This window comes from Myripristis murdjan, chromosome 7 (assembly GCF_902150065.1).
Source record: "Myripristis murdjan chromosome 7, fMyrMur1.1, whole genome shotgun sequence".
In the NCBI taxonomy this organism is placed as follows: domain Eukaryota; kingdom Metazoa; phylum Chordata; class Actinopteri; order Holocentriformes; family Holocentridae; genus Myripristis; species Myripristis murdjan.
Window position 1 is genome coordinate 1,162,129 of NC_043986.1, and position 22,734 is coordinate 1,184,862.

General features: G+C 41.9%; 2 protein-coding genes across 7 annotated transcripts in view; one reads left to right on the top strand and one right to left on the bottom strand.

The window, feature by feature from the left end:
* Nucleotides 1-8,357, bottom strand: part of ptpn18 (protein tyrosine phosphatase non-receptor type 18) — a 30,888-nt gene extending 22,531 nt beyond the window's left edge. For both annotated transcript variants that reach the window (XM_030055407.1, XM_030055406.1), the window contains exons 1-2: nt 8,238-8,357; nt 437-545 (exon numbers count right to left, since the gene is read on the bottom strand). In XM_030055407.1, the coding sequence (XP_029911267.1) occupies nt 437-545; nt 8,238-8,309 (181 nt within the window). In that variant the 5' untranslated portion in view covers nt 8,310-8,357. The remainder of the gene's footprint in view (nt 1-436; nt 546-8,237) is intronic.
* A 2,851-nt stretch (nt 8,358-11,208) lies between these two features.
* Nucleotides 11,209-22,734, top strand: part of gripap1 (GRIP1 associated protein 1) — a 56,480-nt gene continuing 44,954 nt past the window's right edge. For 3 of the 5 annotated variants that reach the window (XM_030055396.1, XM_030055395.1, XM_030055397.1), the window contains exons 1-8: nt 11,210-11,357; nt 16,297-16,363; nt 17,364-17,425; nt 17,601-17,627; nt 17,930-18,037; nt 18,764-18,926; nt 19,217-19,371; nt 20,122-20,161. In XM_030055396.1, the coding sequence (XP_029911256.1) occupies nt 11,310-11,357; nt 16,297-16,363; nt 17,364-17,425; nt 17,601-17,627; nt 17,930-18,037; nt 18,764-18,926; nt 19,217-19,371; nt 20,122-20,161 (670 nt within the window). In that variant the 5' untranslated portion in view covers nt 11,210-11,309. Of the gene's footprint in view, nt 11,358-16,296; nt 16,364-17,363; nt 17,426-17,600; nt 17,628-17,929; nt 18,038-18,763; nt 18,927-19,216; nt 19,372-20,121; nt 20,162-22,734 lie in introns of all 5 variants that reach the window. The other 2 variants (XM_030055393.1, XM_030055394.1) reach the window with 1 other exon arrangement.

The window sequence follows — 22,734 nt, forward strand, 5'->3', positions numbered from 1 at the left end:
GGACGGGAGGCTGATGGTGGTGACCACAGTTTTCAGCCTTTCCTTTTTCCTTTTTCCATATAAAAAACTGTATATATAAAAAAAATTCTCCACTGTTTAAGCTCCTCTTCAGGGTTAAAAAAAAAAAATCCTCTGGAGGGATGTGATGATGAGATAATCCCACTTGTTTCCAGAATGTTCTTGGATCATTTTCTTGTTCCGAGCAGCTGATGTGCCTCATTCTGCCTCGTGTCAACAGATTCAGACTCGTTCCCTGAGGCAGGTGAGGCTGGCCTGGAAACAGGTGGGATTATCTCATCCCACTGGCAGATTATTTTGACCTTGTTTGTGTAAAAGATTTAAGCTGTGAGGAGCAGACAGAGTGCAGGTGAGCTCGTCAGGTGAGCTCGTCAGGTGAGCTCGGCAGGTGAGCTCGTCAGGTGAGCTCGGCTCCTACATGGCAGGATGTCCTTGTATCGGTTCTTCTTGATGTTCTCCTTCAGCGCTCCGGCCTCGCTGCTCAAACTCAGATCTGTCTTCAGCCGCAGAGACTGGGAGCGAACAGTCTGCACACACACACACACACACACACACACACACAGGTTAGTGTGCATGACCAAATTAATCCAAAAAATTAATTAATTATACAATACAACACTGTGGTCGATGGAGGCTGCAGCAGTGCATTCTGGTCTATGAAAAATCAATATTATGGGTTTAATTAGACAACAAGTGAAATAAACTTTTAAAAAGTAGAAGAGATAAAACGTAAAAACGTATAAAAGTAGGGTAATTTGCTAAATGAGTCGAACTAAACTGAACCATAAACTGAAGTGAAACTGAAAAAATTATAATTTAAATGAACAAGAGTGATGTGATGAGACGATGAGCTCACATAACTTCTATTTTGTTCTGTTTCTAACGTTAACTGCTCTGATGCATTCAGGGACCGTAGGACTAATTTTACTGAGGCGTGTCTGTGGCTTCTCAAATCAACCCCTCAGTTTTTAAAATATACATACCCTAACCCTAACGCTAACACATTCTCATTTTCTGTCTCCTGCCGAGAACCGACAGCTTGTTGGTGTTTGTCTTTGTCTTTTATCTTCACGCACCAGTAATAACACACTTACGATACTCCCTTATCGGAGGGCTTATCTTTAATGTGGCTTGACGCAGCTTTTAATAAACAGCAGACAGAAATGTGAGCATGGCAGAGTGACGGTAACAGCTCTGTGACGGAGCCAAACATAAACACAGGAGTGCAAATATCCTGTATGAATGACAGTGGTAGTAGCAGTAACAGTAGTAGTAGTAGTAGTAGTAGTAACAGTAGTAGTAGTGGTACTACTAGTAGTAGTAACAGTAGTAGTAGTAGTAGTAGTAGTAGTAGTAACAGTGGTAGTGGTAGTAGTAGTAGTAGTAGTAGTAACAGTGGTGGTAGTAGTAGTAGTAGTAGTAGTAACAGTAGTAGTAGTAGTAGTAGTAGTAGTAGTAGTAGTAGTAACAGTGGTAGTAGTAGTAGTAGTAACAGTGGTGGTAGTAGTAGTAGTAGTAGTAGTAGTAACAGTAGTAGTAGTGGTACTACTACTAGTAGTAACAGTAGTAGTAGTTAGTAGTAACAGTGGTAGTGGTAGTAGTAGTAGTAGTAGTAGTAACAGTGGTGGTAGTAGTAGTAGTAGTAGTAGTAACAGTAGTAGTAGTAGTAGTAGTAGTAGTAACAGTGGTAGTAGTAGTAGTAGTAACAGTGGTGGTAGTAGTAGTAGTAGTAGTAGTAGTAACAGTAGTAGTTGTAGTAATAGTAGTAGTAGTAGTAGTAACAGTGGTGGTAGTAGTAGTAGTAGTAGTAGTAGTAACAGTAGTAGTAGTGGTACTACTAGTAGTAGTAACAGTAGTAGTAATAGTAGTAGTAGTAGTAACAGTGGTAGTAGTAGTAGTAGTAGTAGTAACAGTAGTAGTAGTGGTACTACTAGTAGTAGTAACAGTAGTAGTAATAGTAGTAGTAGTAGTAACAGTGGTAGTAGTAGTAGTAGTAGTAGTAACAGTAGTAGTTGTAGTAGTAGTAGTAGTAGTAGTAGTAACGGTGGTAGTAGTTGTAGTAGTCGTAGTAGTAGTAGTAGTAGTAGTAACAGTGTTAGTAGTAGTGGTAATAGTAGTCGTAGTAGTAGTAACAGTGTTAGTAGTAGTGGTAATAGTAGTCGTAGTAGTAGTAGAAGTAGTAGTAGTAGTAACAGTCTGACCAGCAGCAGGTTGCTATGGAAACAGGCGTACCAGTCTGACCAGCAGCAGGTTGCTATGGAAACAGATGAATCACCCTGACCCACAACACGTTGCCAAGGAAACAGATGAATCACTGACCAGCAGCAGGTTGCTATGGAAACAGACCCTTCAGTGTGACCAGTAGCAGGTCGCTATGGACACAGGCAAACCAGTCTGACCAGTAACAGGATGCTATGCAAATAGTCACTTCAGTGTGACCAGTAGCAGGTTGCTATGGAGACAGACACATCACTGTGGTTAACAGGTTGCTATGGAAACAGGCGGGCCGGTCTGACCAGTAACAGGTTGCTATGTAAACAGACACTCCAGTCCGAAAAGTAACAGGTTGCTATGGAAACGGGTCAATCCGTCTGACCAGCAGCAGGTTGCTTTGAAAACGGGTCAACCAGTCCAACCAGTATCAGGTTGCTATGGAAACAGCCGAACAAGTATGACCGGCAACAGGTTACTATGGAAATGGACAAACTTGTTAAGTTAACTTGAAATCAGAGTCAGAGCTGCTTTATTGATCCCCAGGGGGAAACTGGATCAGTTTAATTATATAGAAGTTAATTATATGGATCTCACTTCCCGCTCTACATGCAAATAAACACGGATCATTTCCATTAGCAAAGAACACGTGCGTTGTTGTTTTTATCCAGCAGGAGGCAGTAATGCTCCTTTCATTTCTGCTCTGCCAGAAATTAAAAGAAATTCACAAGAATCCATTCTGCCGTTTTGCCTTTTTCCACTTTGCTGCTGCTGCTTCTTCTTCTTGTGTTGCTCTTTAATACGACGCCGTTGGTGCACGACTGAGGACGTGGCGCCGCTCACACACAGGACGGTCCTTCAGTTCGGCCCAGGACACACCAGACACACACACACACACACACACACACACACACACAACGCTGAAAGAGTGTGTTCATATGCGGTTCAGTCCACCTCTGAGGGTGCTCTGATCCATCGGCTCTCAGTGTTTCCTCAGTGCGATGAGTCACACAGGTGAGAGGAGACTTTTCATTCAATCTCATTCAATCAACACTCTTGGTTGGAATAAGGAAAAAAGACAATAATCATGGCTGTCTGCAAGCGAACCAATCTTATTGTGCTGCTTTCTGCTGCTGAAACTGAAACCCAAGGAAGTGAGTGGAGAGGGAGAGAAGACCCAGCAGGTCATTTTCAGCTTCTTCATCTCTCACCATCGCCCAAAGTGTTACCCCACATTTTCCCATGAGATAAAAAAAAAAAAAAAAAAAAAAAAGTTTGGTTGTGCACAAAATGACACGGCACATCAGAGCAATCCAATAAAATATTCCAGTTGGTGTGTGAGTTCACAGTTTTCACCTGACAGAGGGTGTTTGTTGCAGCCAGGGACCTTTTGTTTTGACATCATTCGCTGATCTTGGGTCTCCCATTTCCCAGGACATCTTGAACGCAGCATGATGATGCAAGGAGCAGTTTCTTCACTCAGTCACAAATACTGTTCTGATTTTGTTATGTCTGTGGTAATAATTACAGCGCACCATAACTGCTCTGTTCATAATTAAGGTCAATGTAAAATCCAAGGTGTATTTTTTTATTTTAAAGCTCACAGCTGGCAGATTGTCTGCTCCAGGAAAGTGAAAACATTCATGACTGTAGAGCTACAGATCATAGATTTGGAGATTTACAGTAATAAAGTCGTCCCGGTACTGTGGCGCAGAGGCTTCACCTGTCCAGTTTTTAGGCATGAGCGCCCGTCAGGTGTTGGAGGACAGCAGGTGCAGATTTACCTGCACAAATAAAACATCAAAAAATAAAACTGCTGTCAGATGGAGGCAAAGCGCCATTTAGAATGAACTCTGTTGTTCAACAGGGTGACTCATTACTGCAGCCACGACACGGAAGCTGCTCCACTGGATTAATAATGAACCAACCTGAGAGTGTGTGTGTGTGTGTGTGTGTGTGTGTGTGTGTGTGTGCGCACAGAGAGAATGAGGAAGCAGGATTACTGACTAAGATCGACACAGGAACAGGCTGGGTTCAGTTGCAGCAGGAGTGTCTCACCTTGCAAAATGTAGCCTGCTCTCTATAAGATGAAATGTGTGTGTGTGTGTGTCTTGCAGGGACACACACACACACACACACACACACACACACACACACACACACACACACACACACACTTTTGTGCCACGCTACGAAACAAGTAGTGATCATTTTCATTCCATAGGGTTGTGGGGAAGTTACAGGGAGGTTTGCAGAACAAAAAGAACCAAAATAACTACAATACTTTACTGGACGACTCACATTTTCGGATTTGTGGAAAATCTCATATGTCAAGTCAAAACCCTGTAACTCTAATTTTGTAAATGATCACATTTTAACCTCAGCTGAAGGATTGTATGTTCCTCCGTGGGTTCAGAAGATCCTCAGCCTGATGAAGCTGTTTGCGCTGAGCTGCCTGGTGGTGAACCTGAAAACTCGGCCGTTTTTCTCGGTTCCTTAAAGGCCTCAGGAGCTCCGTTAAAGCTGCTGTGCGTTTCTCATTTTCCTGTCTCCACCCAGCTTGGTGCCTGTCTCACCTCGGACAGCCGGCCAATCACGGACCAGGTGATGTCACATGTCACAGGTATCAGGCTGATATCAGAAAATGTTTCAGGATCTCAAACATCAGCGGCGAACATCGATCACAGAGCCACGCCTTCTGTCAAGAGCACCGACGTTCAGCAACCACACAGCAGCAGCACCAAGACCAGAATGCACTGCTGCAGCCTTAAGAATACTACTACTATTACTACTACTACTACTACTACTACTACTACTACTACTGCTACTACTAATAATAATTTTAATTTATTGGCACTTTTCAAGTCACCCAAGGACAATTTACAAATTCTGATTACAGAGTCACTACATAATGAGACAATACTAGTGGGGTGAAAAAAATTATGACAGTAATAATAATAATACTACAAACCACAACGTCAACTATAATTATATAAACATTTAGAAGATGGGGTAAGGCTGTTTTTGTGATGTTTCTGATGTGCGTCAAAACAGATAGGTAATAAAGCAGAATGCAATAACACAGCAGAGCTCAGTGCAGCTACAGGAGAGGAGGGGAGGCCAACTGGAGATGGCAACTGTCTACAAGTGTGGCTTTCTCTAAAAACCCACAGCTGACTGCAACAAGTTCATGTTCCCTCTCTGTGGCTTGTTGAAAGACCTTCCAGGAAACACAGGAAATCACTGGTTTGAATGGAGGGTGAGGGAAGCCAGTTCTGTAAAATTATGAAATGCCGTTTATCATAAAACGACTGCTGAGACACCGCAGACCGAGCAGGATCACAGAGAGTGCAGCTTCAACAGCTGACAGGTCGGAAATAGGACGTTCCCGTGGAAAGTGATGTGGTGACAAAACTGTACATTGCTCCAAGACAAGACACACGGTTATCTTCCAGTGTGTGTGTGTGTGTGTGTGTGTGTGTGTGTGCAGTGTGGTGAGCTGTGTGAACGAGAGGTGAAAAACACTGCGAACGAGAGCAGGCAGAGACACCACAGTCTTCCACTTCACCATCACAGTCCTCACTGCATGTAAGAAGCAGAAGTAAAAATCTCCACATTACTAAGTCAGCTTCACTGTTCAAAACTTGTTTTTCTTCAATAAGGTAAAAAAAATAATGGATAATACAATGGATAATATGGAGATAATACCTCTTATTTCCAATGCAGATTCACTTTCTGGAATGTTTCTAGGAACAAGTATAAATGTGTTGAAACAAGGCAGAATGAGGCAGATCAGCCACTAAGATCAAGAAAATGACACTTCATCCAAGAAAACTCTGGAAACACTGCCAGGTGACCCGAACGACGGTCAGGTGACCCTAATGACCGCCAGGTGGCCCCAACGACTGTCAGGTGACCTCAACGACCATCGTTCACACCTGGATTCAAGTGACCGTAACGACCGCCAGGTGGCCCTAACGACTGTTGTTCTCTCCTGGTGTCAGGTGACCCTAATGATTGTCAGGTGACCATAACAAGCGTTGTTCACACCTGGAGTCAAGTGACCCTAACAACCATCAGGTGGCCCTAACGACCGTCAGTTGACCCTAATGACTGTCGTGCACTCCTGGAGTCAGGTGACCCTAACGACATTTAAGCTGGTCGTCACAGCAGGGAGGAGCACTAATGAGCCAACGACCTGGATAACAAACCATACAGGTGAAACACCTGGGAGTTCCCACCTGTCTGTCAGAGCTGAGGAAGTTACACTATGTGCTCTTTGTGCACTGATAATAATGACTCTGTGATATTTGATACCAAGTTTGTATTTCCTGTTTAATAATATGTCCTTTTTGCAGCTAATAAAAGCGTCCATTAAAATATTAACTGTAAGCCTTTGTTTGTGTGACAGGCTGCAGTTTCCCAGTGCTGCTGTTTTAGCTGTGGTGTTTCTCACCACGTAAGCTGTCGGTTTGAACGCCAGCCTTCATGCAGGCTGCGGTGAAGTGTGTCGCTGTTTTATTTCAGCTCATGTCTGGTTATTTCAGACTTCGCTAGCTGAGCTGCTGTCAAGCAGACTTTGTCTCGTGGTAATAAAGCAGACGGCCTTATCAACACAGCATTCTGTTCACCTGAGCTCACACTTTCCTCCTTCAGGTGAGAGGGATGCCATTCAGACTAGTACAAAAAAAAACAAAAAAAAAACAACAACCCTGCATCGTCATACTGCACATCAGATTCACAGTTATAGTTTGGAAAAGTATTGCAGCCTAAATTCCATAAATCAAGTGAGGCAGACAAAAACAAAACATCAAAGTTCTGCGATACACGGAGGATGAAGGCAGCTGGAATACACTGTGTGCAAAGTTTGGTATAGGGGTTGTTTTTAGAAATAGATGTGATTTCAGAATTGGCCTGATGATAGCCGTGGATGAATTGATGTAAATATTAATACTATCAATTCCACATCAATACCAGATCAATTCTAGCTTCTATAGAGTTTGCTGGGTGTTTGATGGTTGTTTATTTGCGCTTTAATACATAACCACCGTGAAACAATCAGAAAATAACATTTTATTCTTCTCATTCACCGGCTTGTTCACGCACAGTGTCGCTGCGATGTCGTCCCCTCATCCTGAGCTGGTCCTAAATCGATGCTAGAGAACCTCCTTGTTTCAGGAATGAAGCGGTACACAAGGTGAAGCAGCGTCGAGGTGTGTGTTTGACCAATCAGAAATGCTGTGCTGTGAGCTCCGCCCCCCCCATAGACAGACAGACAGACAGACAGACAGACAGACAGATAGATAGATAGATAGATAGATATCATCACTTTTGCTGATGATCAAGCAGTGTTTGAATGCAGAGCCTCCAGCTTGACTCAGTTCAGATTATTATAATTTGTTCAGAGTGTAAAAGTCAAACTGATGTTATTCTGGTTGTGTCAGAGGTTGTTGTTCTGTCTTTGCTGAAATCGCTCGGACAAATGAGAGGAACGGGACCTGCTGCTGTCTCATCTTATGACACATTCACTGGCACTCAGACAGCGGATTCTGAGTCTTGTAAATTTCCAACCAGCGACAACATTTACATTTTTTTCCCTATTAGATTGTCCAAAATGGGGTGGCAAGGCTGATTTTTAGGGTGGCAGCTGCCGGCCCATGCCACCAAGGTATCTCTGCCCCTGGTTAAGGTTAGGGATACATTGGTGGTCATGGTTAAGGTTAGGACAGGTAACGTAACATCTTGAACTTTCTTGCTCTTTATTCGACCTCACGGTTTGTCGTACAGACACAAAACACATTCCTTTGAAAGTTGTGCCGCCTGTCTTGAAAAAAATGGACAATTTGTGTCCATGAACATGAATCAACAGATCACATTTCATCAGTGCATCAGGAGCTGCTGTGAGGTTAACACTACACTGCTGCTAATGACAACAATGAGAAGAAACGAGCTTACTGCTTACAGAGTCTCACACACACACACACACACACACACATAAACACACTCACGTTGTACTGGAGTTCGGCAGCTTGCTGTGTGTCGGAGCGCAGTGTGCGCAGCAGAGTCGGCAACACGTCCATCACACACACACACACACACACATACACACACTCACCTACATGCACACACACTGAGGTTTCCCTAACACACTAAGGTCTTGGATGACCTCTCTCTCTCTCTCTCTCTCTCTCTCTCTCTCTCTGTTCCTCTGTCAGGTCTGTGCTGGTGTCTCAGTTTGTTTCCTCCTTATGAACAACAGCAGCCAATCACCTGAGAGAGAGAGAGAGAGAGAGAGAGAGAGAGGGAGAGGTCACTAAGATAAGCACGAGCAGAAAAGAGAAAGCGTATTGTTGGATTACATTTTCATTTTTTCATTTTGCATGAACATTTGAATGAAACCGACGTGCAGACTTCCTGCCTGCTCGCTGCTTTCTAGCTGAAATATTCAGAATAAAAAATACCCCCAAATATTTTTTTTTCCCACCACCACCCATCTGGTTGAAGTTAAGATCTTGTTTCCCGGGAATATCATAGTTGAGATTTCCACAGTATTCTCATAGGGATTTATAATCTGTGGTAGTTACCAGTGAGTTTACAGTGATCCTGCTGTACTTCACAGTGCTTTATTTACAGCATTGGTACAGTATGACGGCCACACTATAATGGATACTCAAAAGTGATTTTATAGTGACTGCAGTTCAGTATAATTCAATTCATCAGTACTTTATTAACTCCGAAAAGTATAAATATATAAAAAAGTTTCTAAGTGAACAGCCTTTACATAATGTATTTACACAGTGCTCATTTAACTGAATAATTTCAATAATTTTATTTTTTTCACTGTATTTTGTATGTTTGGATATGTACTATAATTAGTATTTCCTGACATGTTGGACTGGGTTAACAAGGTGCAAACTGAATGCAGCTTCAGTTCCGTTGAGTTCCCCAGGAGAACCAGCCAATGACGAGCAAGAACCGGGTTTACATCATCACTTCAAATGTTCAGGAAAAGTCTGGTGACACACCAACGGTCAAAGTTTCATGTGCAACTTGAAACTATCATTGCACAAAAAGTTGTTGTGTGTAAAAAGCAGCCCGGCAGTGTGTGTGTGTGTGTGTGTGTGTGTGTGTGTGTCTGTGTGTGTCTGCAGCTGCTGTCAGAGAGAGGGAAAAGGTAAAGACGTCTCACTCTGCCTTCATTCCTGGGTGCAGTAAACACTGGTAGAGTCTGCTCGCTCTGACAGTTTTATATAATTCTGTTTTCATGATTTAGTTTTCAAATCTGCTCTGGCCCTGCAGGATCAGATTACTGCTGTTTATCATGCAGATAAATGTAATTTATTCATTTTATTTATTTAAAACCTCGGAAAACACATTGAGGAAGAACCCTCGTTTTCAGTGGTGCCGAGGTAAACAGAGACACAACTAAAATCAAATGGCAATAAAAGAAGAATGCATGGCTATATCAGTTCAGAACAAGGTAGATTTATCAGTGCTAAAAAGTAAAAGTGCAGGAATTGACAATGAGATAAGTAATTAGCTGAGATGAGATAAATCAGCAATTAGACCTTGGAAAGGTCTCAGCTATATTGAGGTTAACTTGAAATTAATTAATGAATAAATAACTTATCAAAATTTATTTGACAATAAAATTGAGGTCTACTGTAATTTGAGTACACTGACAAAATACATAAAACTGCTGCTTTTAAATGCAGACAGTGTCGTGACACAGATTAGCCAGCAGTCTGCTTTGACGTGACAGTTTGTATTCTGACTCACTGAGTTTCTCTCTGCTGCTCCAGGTGAATGCAACACCTCCACCAGGTTTGGTCCATGAGCTGCTTCCTGTGCTGAGAACCAGAGCAGAGAACACACACCGTGCTGACGTGAAACCCTGCTCTATTTTCTGAACTATTTTCTGCCATAGCGCTGCCACTGTGTCGCCCTCAGTGGTGCGGTGGTGTCCGGGTAGGTGGGGAGACACATTCCAACGTGCACACAAACACATGCACACTCGTACACACACACATGCTTGCATTTTTTAAATTAAACTTGCATGATGCTGAAAAAGTTCGTTGAAAATGAAGCATAATAGCGGCTGGGGTTTGCTCAAATACAAATGATTTCAGAATTAGGAAAATGAACATTCTGTGGCATTACATGTGTATGTCTTACAGCATAAGACATACACACACACACACACACACACACACACACACACACACACACAAACACACTGTCCTGACTGGTTGTATGCATCACTGCACTATTACTTCACATTTTCATTCAGCGATGAAAGTGAAACTAAAAAAATGTGTGTTGTTGTGTGTCCTTCAAAACAATGTCTCAGCTCCAGATAGTGTGTGTTCTCTACTCTGTTTCTGCTTCCTTCATTTGACAGAGTTAACAAATCAAACTTGGTGGATGTATTACACCACTGAGGCCTCACTTCAGGTTTTTTTTTTTTTTTTGTGTCCCTTTAAAAGCATGCAGTGTGCAGCGTGTTCTCTGGAAAAGATCCCAGCTAACACAGTTACTGTTTGGAAAAAGGAGCTCAGTCACTTTTACTGCCAGGACATTTGACATGAGACACTTTGGACTTTTACTGCAGGACATTTTTACTGCACTACTTCTACTTCTACTGCAGTCACATACCAGCAGAGGAACAGTACTTCTACTTCTACTGCAGTCACATACTAGCAGAGGAACAGTACTTCTACTTCTACTGCAGTCACATACCAGCAGAGGAACAGTACTTCTACTTCTACTGCAGTAAAATACCAGCAGAGTGACAGTACTTCTACTTCTACTGCAGTAAAATACCAGCAGAGGAACAGTACTTCTACTGGAGGAGCAGTTTGCAGTACTTTTTCTGTCTTTGTTTAAATGTACTTCGTTATGTTCCTGCGGGTCTCTGACAGCAGGTCGTGTCTGCTGCTCTGAGGCTGTGGTTCTCGGAAACACAGTGGGAGTGAGAGCTCTGTCGGCCCCGCCCCTCTCTGTGCGTGTCCTCCGCCTCCCTCAGCACTCACTCACTCTCCTCCGCTAGCTTAGCCTGCTAGCTGGCAGCCCAGGTAAACATGGCCATGTCGCAGGCTCTCTCCGAGGAGGAGTTCCACCGGATGCAGGTAGGAAAGGCCGGCGGCCGTCGCTTCGCCTCCTGTCGGCTGTCAGTGCAGCAGCGGACACCTGACAGCAGACCGTCCGGCTGCAGCATCACTCACAGCGGCGCTAGCCTGCTAATGCTAACCGCTGCCACCGCGTCGGCTGGGGACGGCAGCTAGCGTTAGCTCGTTAGCCTGTGCTCCGGAGAGGGCTAATTAACTGGATTGTGTGTGTGTGTGTGTGTGTGTGTGTGTGTGTGTGTGACAGAGAGAGAGAGTGTGTGTGTGTGTGTGTGTGTGTGTGAGAGAGAGAGAGAGAGAGAGAGAGAGAGAGAGCTGGCGGTTAGCCACAGCTGGACGTCAGTCTGGAAAATAAACACCAAAATAAATAAATAAATGAGTAATACATTTTTCATTGACAGCTAGCTTGGTATCAACAGGAGTTAGCTGACCTAGCCTAGCCTAGCCTAGCCTAGCTTAGCTTAAAGGAGGAAACCAGCCGGAGAAAGTGGCTCCTGTTAGCCTCTGGTGCTAACTGTATGTGTTTATGTGATGGTTAGCATGCTGTTAGCCTCTGGTGCTAACTGTATGTGTTTATGTGATGTTAGCATGCTAACATCCCCGGGGCGGCTGTCCTAATGTGTGTCACGGGGTGTGAGTCAGGCTGCGGGCGGGCTGGCAGGCTGTGGCCGGCGGTGTGGGGGTGCTGGGGGACCCGCTGCGGGGCTCGGTGTGCGGTGTGCGGACAGACAGACAGGCAGACAGACAGACAGGCAGACAGACAGACAGGCAGACAGGCAGCACCGCTGAGGACAGACAGCAGGACAAAGTGGGAAGACAGTCAGACTCCCACCTGTTAGCTAGCTGGCTGCTTGTTTACATCCAGCAGTGTGTGTGTCAGGGAGGGGCTGTGTGTGTGTGTGTGTGTGTGTGTGTGTGTGTGTGTGTGTGTGTGTGTGTGTGTGTGTGTAAGTAACAGGGCTGAATATTGAATCGTTATCATATCGTTAATTAAAATATGAGCATGCGCGATATCGATATCTCTGAAGGAGACGATACGGACGATATCAGATTTATGTTTGGGGTCAGCCTCGACACAGGCTGGGGGGTCAGCCTCGACACAGGGTGGGGGGCACGGCGGCGTGTCAGGGCCCTGGGGGGCAGGAGATAAAATGTGGAGCTTTGGTGGGGCGTCAGAGAAAAAACTCAGAATTTCTGGGGAAGAAACTGGCATATCCTCTGACATTAAAGTTATAAAATGAACGAGAAAAAAAAATCACAAATTTATGAGAAAAAAACTGGAAAATTCTATGATTACAAAGTCACACATTTACGAGTTAACACTCAGAAATATAAGATAAGATAAGATATTCCTTTATTAGTCCCATGGTGGGGGAATTTCACGCATTACAGCAGCAAAGTGGAGAGCAAGATATGAAGCAAAATTTACATTATAAACAGTATAAACAGATAATAAATAGCAAAAAGCAATATAAACATTCTAAAAAGGAATATAGAAAAAAATATAGCCTAGTTCTTTTACTTTTTTTGGTCGTTGCTTCACTTTGCTGAATCCAGTTCTTGATGCTTGGTTCCTTGAGTTTAAAAAAAAAAAAAAAAAAAAAAAAAGGAAAAGGAAAACTATTTTTCCAAGTTTTTCTCTCACAAATTTGTGACTTTTTAATCTTATAATATAATCTTAATCTTATAACTTTTTTTCCTCATAAATGTGTGAGTTTTTCTTGTAAATTTATGACTTTAATCTCAGAAATTCTGAGTTTATTTTATGGGGATATTTCCCCCTCTCCCGGCTCCATACATTTATATTTATATATGCTTTGTGAAGTAACTGCATTTTATACATGCATTTGGTATTATTACATTGTTTTTGTGAAGAATGCTTAATTTTCACTGGTGCTCTGCTTATAATTTCAAATAAATATGAACCCTCAGTCATATAACTATCCAGATATTTAGCATAAATATTGAGGTATGAGATTTTGTCCATATTGTGCAGCCCTAGTCCACACACACACATACACACACACACACACACACACACACACACACACACACACACACACACACATGCATGCATGCTGCTGTCTTATCAGCATGGTCTGGTCCATCACTAATGGATTAGTTATGTAGAGATAGAGCGGGATAGAGAGGGCCTGCAGTGTTTTTCCACCTCCACCTGCAGCAGGAGAAGGAAGCTCGCTTTGGCCCCACATACCAGCCGTTTCTCTATCTGACCAGACAGACAGGTTTGCAGAAAGTGATACCAGCTCCCTGTGGCGGCTGGTGACCTGCCAGAGATGCCGCCGTTCTGCTTATTTTGTTGAATAATACAACAAGCAAAGAATATAGACACAGGTTATGCACTTTGAAATAGGGCTGGGATGACATGTTTATCTCCCAATTCAATAGTATGCCAGTTCTAGTCTTGTGATTCGATATTACGATTTATTGCAATTTTTGTTGTTTGTATTCTCCATTAGTTTGTGGCTGCAAAGTTTCATGAAGCTATGATTATTATTAAGTGACGTCCAGTTTGAAAAAATGCTTTGACTGCAGTGAAATGAATCAGTAAATCGATATCAATATCAATATCAATAAATTGATTCAGTAATAAAAAGTCAATAAAAGACTTTTAAACATTTTCAGCACCACTGCACCAATACAGCAGGTCTCTACCACTCCAGAAAAAAAATCTGTGATTTAGAAATTGAAGGAGCTCATATTGCTGTAGGCACGATTTTTTTTTTTTTTAGATTTAATTTGTCAGGATTACAGGCTGTACAGTTTGCTCCAGGCTGATGTGTACAGGCTGTTGTTTCATGCTCAGGCTATTTTTACTGCAGTCTACAAATATGGTGTGCATTTCTAATTTGTAATTTGTAATTTGGACTGAGTGTATTTACCGCATTGTGTGTATTTATTGCACTGAGCCCCTGGATGCTTAAATTTCCTCCGGGATCAATAGAGTATCTGTCTGTTGAACTAATTAATTAGTGCAGCTGAAGCTCCACCTCGCTGAATTTGTCTGAGCCGGCCCTCTTATCAGCCGCTGTGGTTTTATCTGCACTAATTGTTTTACAGCCTTTGCATTGAAGCAGTGTGCCTCCAGCTCCTTCATGTCACGTGTGTGTTTGTTTAATTCTTTGTCCAGCTTTTTCTAAAAGAGCTGCCAAAATGAAACAAATCCAGTCCTGCTGATAACCTCAGTGAAGTTTGGAATAATGAATCCAAAAAAGTTTTATCCAAAACTGGAATCCAAAGCTTTTTTCCCCCCACAAGTTTAGTAGTTATTCTGGTCATCTGGATCTGGTGGAGTCAGGTTACACGGCACCAGCTGGCAGTGTTGCCATGGTTACAGACTCCACACACTGCCGTGGAAACTTGTGACCTGGTAGGATGAACGTGGGCCGGACGGCTGAGCTACACCTAAACATGTTGGGTCAACCTGACTCACACACTGTGTTTTCTTAATTTCATTGCGAAAGTGACAATCATTGAAAATCAGATTAGGCTCTTTTGTTAATATAGTGAACTGTTTGCTGGTGTCTTCACTTTATCTGTTCATATCTTCATAAAATAATGTAGGTGATGCAGACAGACATGGGAAAAAACCAAGGCACTCTCTGTGAGACTTGATACTCATTGGTCTTTTTAAGTAATACATTATTTTGCTTCATTCAAAGACAGAGTGCCTTATGTTTTTTTATTTATTTTATACCATACCTGTCTGCATCACCTGTAGATGAATATCAAGCAGGACTCTCAGGGTTTTGTCTGTCAATGAAGTCATGATTAGCTGCAGGTTTGTTTTGTGTGTGTGTTCACTGTCAGTGTGCCAGGGGGCGGAGCCTGGGCCAGGGGGCGGAGCTCAGGTGTGTGATCAGGTGGAGGAGAGCCGACACTCGACACACAGCCCACTGATGACCTCTGGGTCACATTAACACAACACCCGCGGCTCACACACACACACACACACACACACACACACAGTGAGAAGATTATTCTGTCTGTCTGCAGTCATGATTTTTATCTTTTCTTTTTTTTTTGGGGAGGTTGGGGGGATTTAGTAGGATTTTCCTTTTTAAGACTTCAGGTGAATTTGTTTGGGTTTCAGAGGCTTAAGAGCAGAGCAGGACCTCAGGTGTGTTTTTGGTTTGACAGAGTTCAGCTCAGATGTTCCTGTCAGTGTGAGGCGGAGCTGCAGCGAGTGACACTGTGATTATTTTATCAATGAATGGATGGATCATTGAATGTCTAAAGTGATTAAAAATGAAGCCAGAGTCTGATGGGAAGTGATCAGAGCCCAAAGTGACTCTGCTGATGTCTCGCTCAGTCCGACCAGCAGCCAAAAAAAAAAAAAAAAAAAAAAGGATTAATTTGATGAAGACATGAACGGAGGAGAGGAAGACATTTTATATTTGTCTTTTTATTTTTTGATTGTTTTAAATTGTGTATATTCTGAATATTTAAGATATTTTTGGTTTTCCTTGCACATTTTCTTTTATGTAGAATTTCCTTTTGTTTATTATATCTAATTTTATTGTTGGAGTCCAGTTGGAATTAGACAGTAGTTGGAGTTTTTTCGGACAGAGGGTGTAATAGAATAGAATAGAAGATACTTTTTTCATCCCACAGGGAAATTCAGGTATCCAGCAGCTCAAAAAACACAAACATATAACATAACATATAACATATAACAATAAATAGATGAATATAAAAAATGTGGATTTGTTTGGATAAATGTGGATTGGCTCGTCATTTCAGCCCTCGCTCCTCCCCGTGTGTGTGTGTGTGTGTGTGTGTGTGTGTGTGTGTCGTGTCTCGTTCTAAATGCAGTGTGACAGCAGTGTCATGTACTAGCTCTGCTGCACAGTAATAATGTGCATTAATGTGCTATAATGTGTCATAATGTGTTATTTAACGGAGTGTTTTTGTGTGTCAGGCTCAGCTGCTGGAGCTGCGGACGCAGAACTACCAGCTGTCCGACGAGCTCAGGAAGAACTCTGCCGGTAAAACACACCGCTCATGTGTTCCTGTGCTGATACACCTGTCCTGTTCACGATGCTCTGCACACCTTATCACCACTCTGAACTCTCACATGCACTGACATCACAGCCCAACCCTCCCCAACCCCCCCAGACTACCTCACAACCACCTACTGTGAACACTATTAAAATGTGCAATATCTCCACTAAATCCTTACTGTATATAGAACTACTTACTGTATATATAACTTATTTTTATTCTTACTTATTCTTATCTATATTGTAATTTATCTTTTTTTTTTTTGTTCTTTATTATTACATGTTTGCACTAAAAGGAGCTGCTCTTAATCTCATTGTACATGTGTATAGTGACAATAAAGGCATTCTATTCTATTCTATTCTTAAGCATGTGTATGGAAGCCCAGACGGGTCAAACACACAGCAAATAAACAGCACGATCAAAACGGCAACACGTTTGTTCATTGTTAGCATGTTGTTTAGAATTTTTTTTTTTTTTTTTTTACATGTAAACGACATGCTGTACGGTGACGTGTCGTTTAAGATGTTGGTTTAATTCAGTTTCGAGCTGTTTGGCCACATTGTTCATTATAACTGTGATGTCATATTTATTTTGATGTTCATTATGAAGACGACTTCCTGTAAACAGCTGACCTGGACTGGAGCTGGAGCCCTGTACCAGTCTGTCTCTGGGCCACATCAAATCTACAGCTGCAACCATTAGTTGAATAATCAGTTATTTACGTGAATTAAATTAATTGCCAGCTATTTTGATAACCGATTAATGATTTTGAATAATTTTTTTGAGAAGAAAATTTCCACATTCTGTGATTCCGTGATTATTTCCTTCTCAAATAACAGCTTCATTTATTCAAAATCTTCTACGGCAAATAAAACATACTTATTATTGATGATGTAGACTTATTTGTGTTGTTGTGGTGTCGTTTCTCATGTTATTTATCTTTGTGGATGTTGTCTTGTAAGAGGCTGTGTTGCTGTGTTTCAGAGCTGAATGCCGTCCGGCAGAAGAACGTGGTTTTGGAGAGAGATTTTGTCAAAGCACAGAAGGTACGACGTGCACACCTACATGATTTACATCCAGTCGGCGTTGTTGTTGTTGTTGTTGTTGTTGTTGTGTGACATGAGGACAGTTTTGTTTATGTATTCAGTTTATTAATTAAGAAACATTATTGTTCTGAAGGCTTAATATTTCATGACTCTCGCATGGATTTTCCTCCCTCAGGCTCTGAACAAGAGCAAGAAAGCTCAGGTGAGTCTCCCTTCCTGGTTACCATGGTTACACACGTTTACCTGGACCAGCGGCTCCCTCTGCTGGTCAAAACCTGCATGCACACATTTTATTCTATCCTGTTGTGATCTGTTGTGTTTTTCTCCTGCTTGTGGTTTTTCTTTTGTCCTTTTCTCTGTGAGGTAACTTTTCCACCTTTTGTTGTAAGGCCTCTTTCTTATTCAGTTAAATTAAATCAAAATGTTATTATTGTTACTTAAGTGTAATTGTTGTCATTGTTGTCGTTGTTGTTGTTGTTATAATTATGGTTCTTCCCGCCTCAGGAGGTGGATGCGCTGCTCAGTGAGAACGAGATGCTGCAGGGGAAACTTCACAGTCAGGAGGAAGACTTCAGACTTCAGAACAGCACGCTGATGGCAGAGCTGTCCAAGGTGTGTGTGTGTGTGTGTGTGTGTGTATTTACTTGACATGTCTATCAGTAGTGATTTCCACTGATGTTTACTGTTGAAAAAGCTTCACTTTTTAGATCAGATTAAACAGCCAGACTTATCAAACTATATATTCAATATGTAATTATACAAGAGTTTCACAAATATTTTTTTTGCTGGGGAAGAAAATAAATTATTGCCGGAGGTTTATCAGTCTCTCTAAAATCTAGACGATTCAGTTTGTGAAGGTTCCCTGCCGTTCTGTAAAAACGAGCGTCCTGTGTCGGGTCGGAGTGTGAGACCCGGCGTGTTTTCTCTGAGCGAGGCGTTCGGTTCTCAGCAGAAACACACAGGGAAGATGATCTCCTGAAAGTCATATTGACAACACAGCAGCAGCATTACATCACTGACACTAATATCACCCTGTATTCACGGATACCTGTATCTGTAGAAAATGTCCCAGACAGGAAAAAAAAATCTGAATTTTTCAAATCTGTTGAAGCAGTTGCATGGAGACGGTGGAGGCTGTATTGGTTTGGGTTTTTGGGGACGCTGAACACAGCAGTCTTGGTGCTGTGTGCCGTGACCTTCAGTTCTGCAGATATTAAAAAATGACATTGTCCATCATCAAAGACAAACTGGATGTAAAAAGAGGCTGTCAGCATGGGGGGCGTCATTTTAAAATCCCAGACTGCACCTTTAATGTTGAGCTTACTTGTTGTTTTCCAGCTGTGCACGCAGATCGAGCAGCTGGAAAAAGAAAACCAGGGACTGAAGGAAGGGGGAGGGGCCTCTGCAACAAGCCCCACCCCTAAACCCGCCTCCAGCCCCGTGGATGGAGAGCTGCTCCGCCTCCAGGCTGAAAACTCCGCCCTGCAGAAGAAAATGACAGGTGTGCAGTTCACTGTGTGTGCCTTTATATGTTGTGTTTTCATATGTTTGTGTGTGAGAGAGAGTGTCTACAGTGTAGTGTTTGTATAGTGTGTGTATGATTGTTTATGTTTTATGTCTGTCTGTGGTTGTTTGTCTTATCTTTTTGTTAAAAATAAATAACAATAAGGGACTTCTTTCTTTAAAATTTAGCCGAGCTGTGCAGCGATGTTGAGCCGCCTTGCTGACAGCCCAGCTTGACCTGCCAGGCGTCACATCTTCATTCTGATCTGAGCTTTGCTTCCCCTCCAGCCCTGCAGGAGCGCTTCGACAGACAGACGGTCGCCCAGGGCAACCGGAGCGACGCCACGGAGACCGACGGGCCCGCCAGCGCCAACGGAGTCTCTGATGTCGCAGCGAGAGGGGAGGAGCCAGCTGCAGAGGGAGCCAATGAGAGACTGGAACAGGTGAGAGTGATTTATTATTGACAGCAAGACACTGAAGGCTGATGAAAGACCTTACTGTGGTAGAAACAACATTCCTGTTAGTTTACTTTAAAGACAAACCTTTAACCCAACGGGATGTCAGCCTGGGAGAGAAACACTTTTATTTTGAAGGGACAGCTAAAGATTTGTGAAGGATGGTTGACATTTCAATTTATTTTATACTGTAAATTTGCACATTGCCCACATCTATGCACATTGTATACATTGATGCACACTGTTTTTTTTTTTTTTTTTTGGTTTTTTGCACATTGTTTTTTGCACTTTTATTCTTTATTTTTTATATTCTTTATTTTTTATTATTCTTTATTTTTTATTTACTTAATATTGTAATCTGTGGATACTGCTGATAACTGTGAATTTCCTTCGGGATGAATAAAGTATCTATCTATCTATCTATCTATCTATCTATCTATCTATCTTTACAGGCACTAGTGCAGGATGATGTCACTGTAGAGTAGAGGTCATTTCATTGGGACTGTAATATTTTACTTCAGTATTTTTAAACATTTCTCACAGATAGAGCCAATTTAAATCTGTACTGGAGAAAAACTGATTTTTGGTAGCATAATCTACTGACTGCAGAAACTTTGGTTTAGATTTATATTAAAGAATTAAATTACCTGTGAACCTTTGAGTGTTAATCTTGTTAATCAGACATAAATGTGTGTCTGTGTTTTAAATATTGAATTAATTTTTTGTTGTTTGTTGCAGGCGGAGGTCAAACTGGAGCAGAGAGCGAACCAGTTAAGTGGTGAGTTCAGTCTCTTTCTTCTCTCTGGATTAGAGAGTGTGCTGCTTTAACTAACAACCTTCATGTGGTGATCAAATAACTCACTGGTCTGACAGCTGCTCACTAACCTGTTACCTCCAAATATTCTCTGATAAACTCGTTCATTGCTGTTAAATGCTTGGAGTCATTATCCCTGTTTTGCATTAAAAAGTAGTGTTTCTTGTCTTTTAATAGTTTTATTTATTTAAGTGATGAGTCTGTGGTTATTCCTGGTTATCAGTCTGCTCTCAGGCCAGTGAAACATGTGAGTTTCACGTTGAAAAACAGGACTCAGGCTTCTCTCTTTAAGCTCATTACAAGCTTTGCTTCCTGCTCTCTTGCCTTCTCTCTAAAAGACTCTGACGTTCTGCAGAGGAGCTCACCGCTCACTTACTTTGTCAGATTAATACTCCTCTTTGATCAGTTTATTTAAGAAGATTGGTTGCAGTTTGACCTCCGAGTGTTGAAAAGCTGCTTTAAAGCTGACGTGCGGCTAACTTAAATCTGTTTTAATGTGCAAAATGTGCAGAAGCATCGGCTGCAGCTCGGAGATAAACAAACACAGGGGCAGACAGAAGGCCAAGCAGCATCTGATCTTGTTGTTAACACAGTGGGAACGTAATGTGACGCTGTGGGATGTGATCCAGCTCTTTGGATCACAGTGTGGTGCCAAATCCAATTTGGGAATGTTTGGCCCCGCCCAGTTTGTGCGCCCTCGCGTGATTGGGTGATGAAAGTTGCACTGAAAAGACGAGTCACTGCAGAAATAAATTATTTTCCAGTAAGTTATTGTATTTCTTTTGAACTGGATGCACTTGTTAGAGTCTTGTGAAAAAAAAAATAGAAGTGTAGTAGTAGTAGTTCTTTATTCCGAGTAAGCAAAACAAATAAACAAACAAAAAGAAAAGAAAAGTAATCACACAGTAATGGACAAACATAACATAAATAAGCATAAAAATGAAACAACACATAATGATTTAATTTTACCTATCCGGAAGGGAGTGGGAAGAAGTAAAACTTATCTAGTCCCACCCCTCGTCCATAAGTCAATTACATATTAATACATATTAGGCTTCCTTATCCACCTGAAGCATACCTTAATTCATTATTTGGACTACTTCTGCTATTATATCCTAATTACCAATCATATTTATCTTTATATGCAAATAACTTGTTATAAACCATGGCCAGAAATTATATAGAAGTGTAATGATGCGAGGACTCTATCGGTGATCTGTGCATGCCTCCTGATGCTGGTGCATTATTTTCCCAGGCAACAGTAGTGCCGTGAATGCATCATATGAGTGACATTTCTTCAGTCGGTTACCTTTACCTGAACACTTTTCACTGTGCTGCTAAATGTCTTTGTGTGCTCCTTTTTTTTTCATGTAGGAGCACATGTTCTCCTTTGGGGGGAAAGTTAGTATAGAGCCCTGGAAAAAGACATGTAGAGAAACGTGAAGTGAAGGTGGCACTGCTGACGCTTCAGGTGTCTGAATTCTGAACATGAGTGACGGCGTTCAGTGTGTTTGGGCCTTTAAATGCTTTCTGACCCTCCTCAGCAGCCCAGGTCTCACAGGACAGCCTCTTTTTATCAGATGAGAATAAATGACAGCAACGTTCACCGCCTCTCTGTTGGCATGAACGTGGTGCGTTCAAGGAACTCATCCAAAATTGCAAGCAGTGTTTAAAGCTGAAAGATGCGAAAGACGCATCAGCAATTTTTAATATTTGTCATTATAGTTATCTTGTAATTATTTTTTTTCTCCCCAATTTCCATTTTTTCCCTCATTTCACATTTTTAATCTCTCATTTCTAATACTGTTCATTTTGATACTGTATTTTTCAAATTCACTGCAAACGAATATTGGCTTTGAATATTGGTTATCAGTGTCCTTGATTACTAATAATCATCGTTTCCACGCTGGAGGCAAAGCTCTCGTCTCTCACTCTGCTGCTGAAAACGTGTCCTGTGTGATCTGGTTCCTGAAGGTTCCTCTCAGGTGTCCCGCAGGAACCAGCAACATGTTCTACTGTTTGTGTTCTGAGGTGAGGGCTGGGCGATCAATATCAATACTCTATCAATATCATGACATGAGACCAGGTCTGTTCTGGTCAGTGGATATAAAAGGGAATGTGCTGACCTGACATCAGTATCAATGATCTGACTTTTTTTTTTTTTTGCTAATATCCTTTTTTCCCCTCTAATTCCACATTTCTAATTTCTAGTTTCTTTTACTGTAAATTTTGATGCTGCATTTTTCAACTTTACTGCAAATGAATATTAGTTATCGGTGTCCTTAATTACTAATTGGTATTGGTAACAGCCCTGAAAATTGAATCTCAGTGGAAGCCTGTTTTAAAAGCTGCATCACAGTAAAGGGATGCAGTTTTCTGACCGGTGCATTCATCATTTCCACATCAGTAATGACGGTCATACCCACGTTATTGATATTGATGAAGGTGATATTGTGCTGTCGCCCGGTGCTGCCTGTCAGACTGTCAGCAGGAAGGTGTCTGAGGTGCTGATTAACCCTCTGAAAGCTGCACGGACG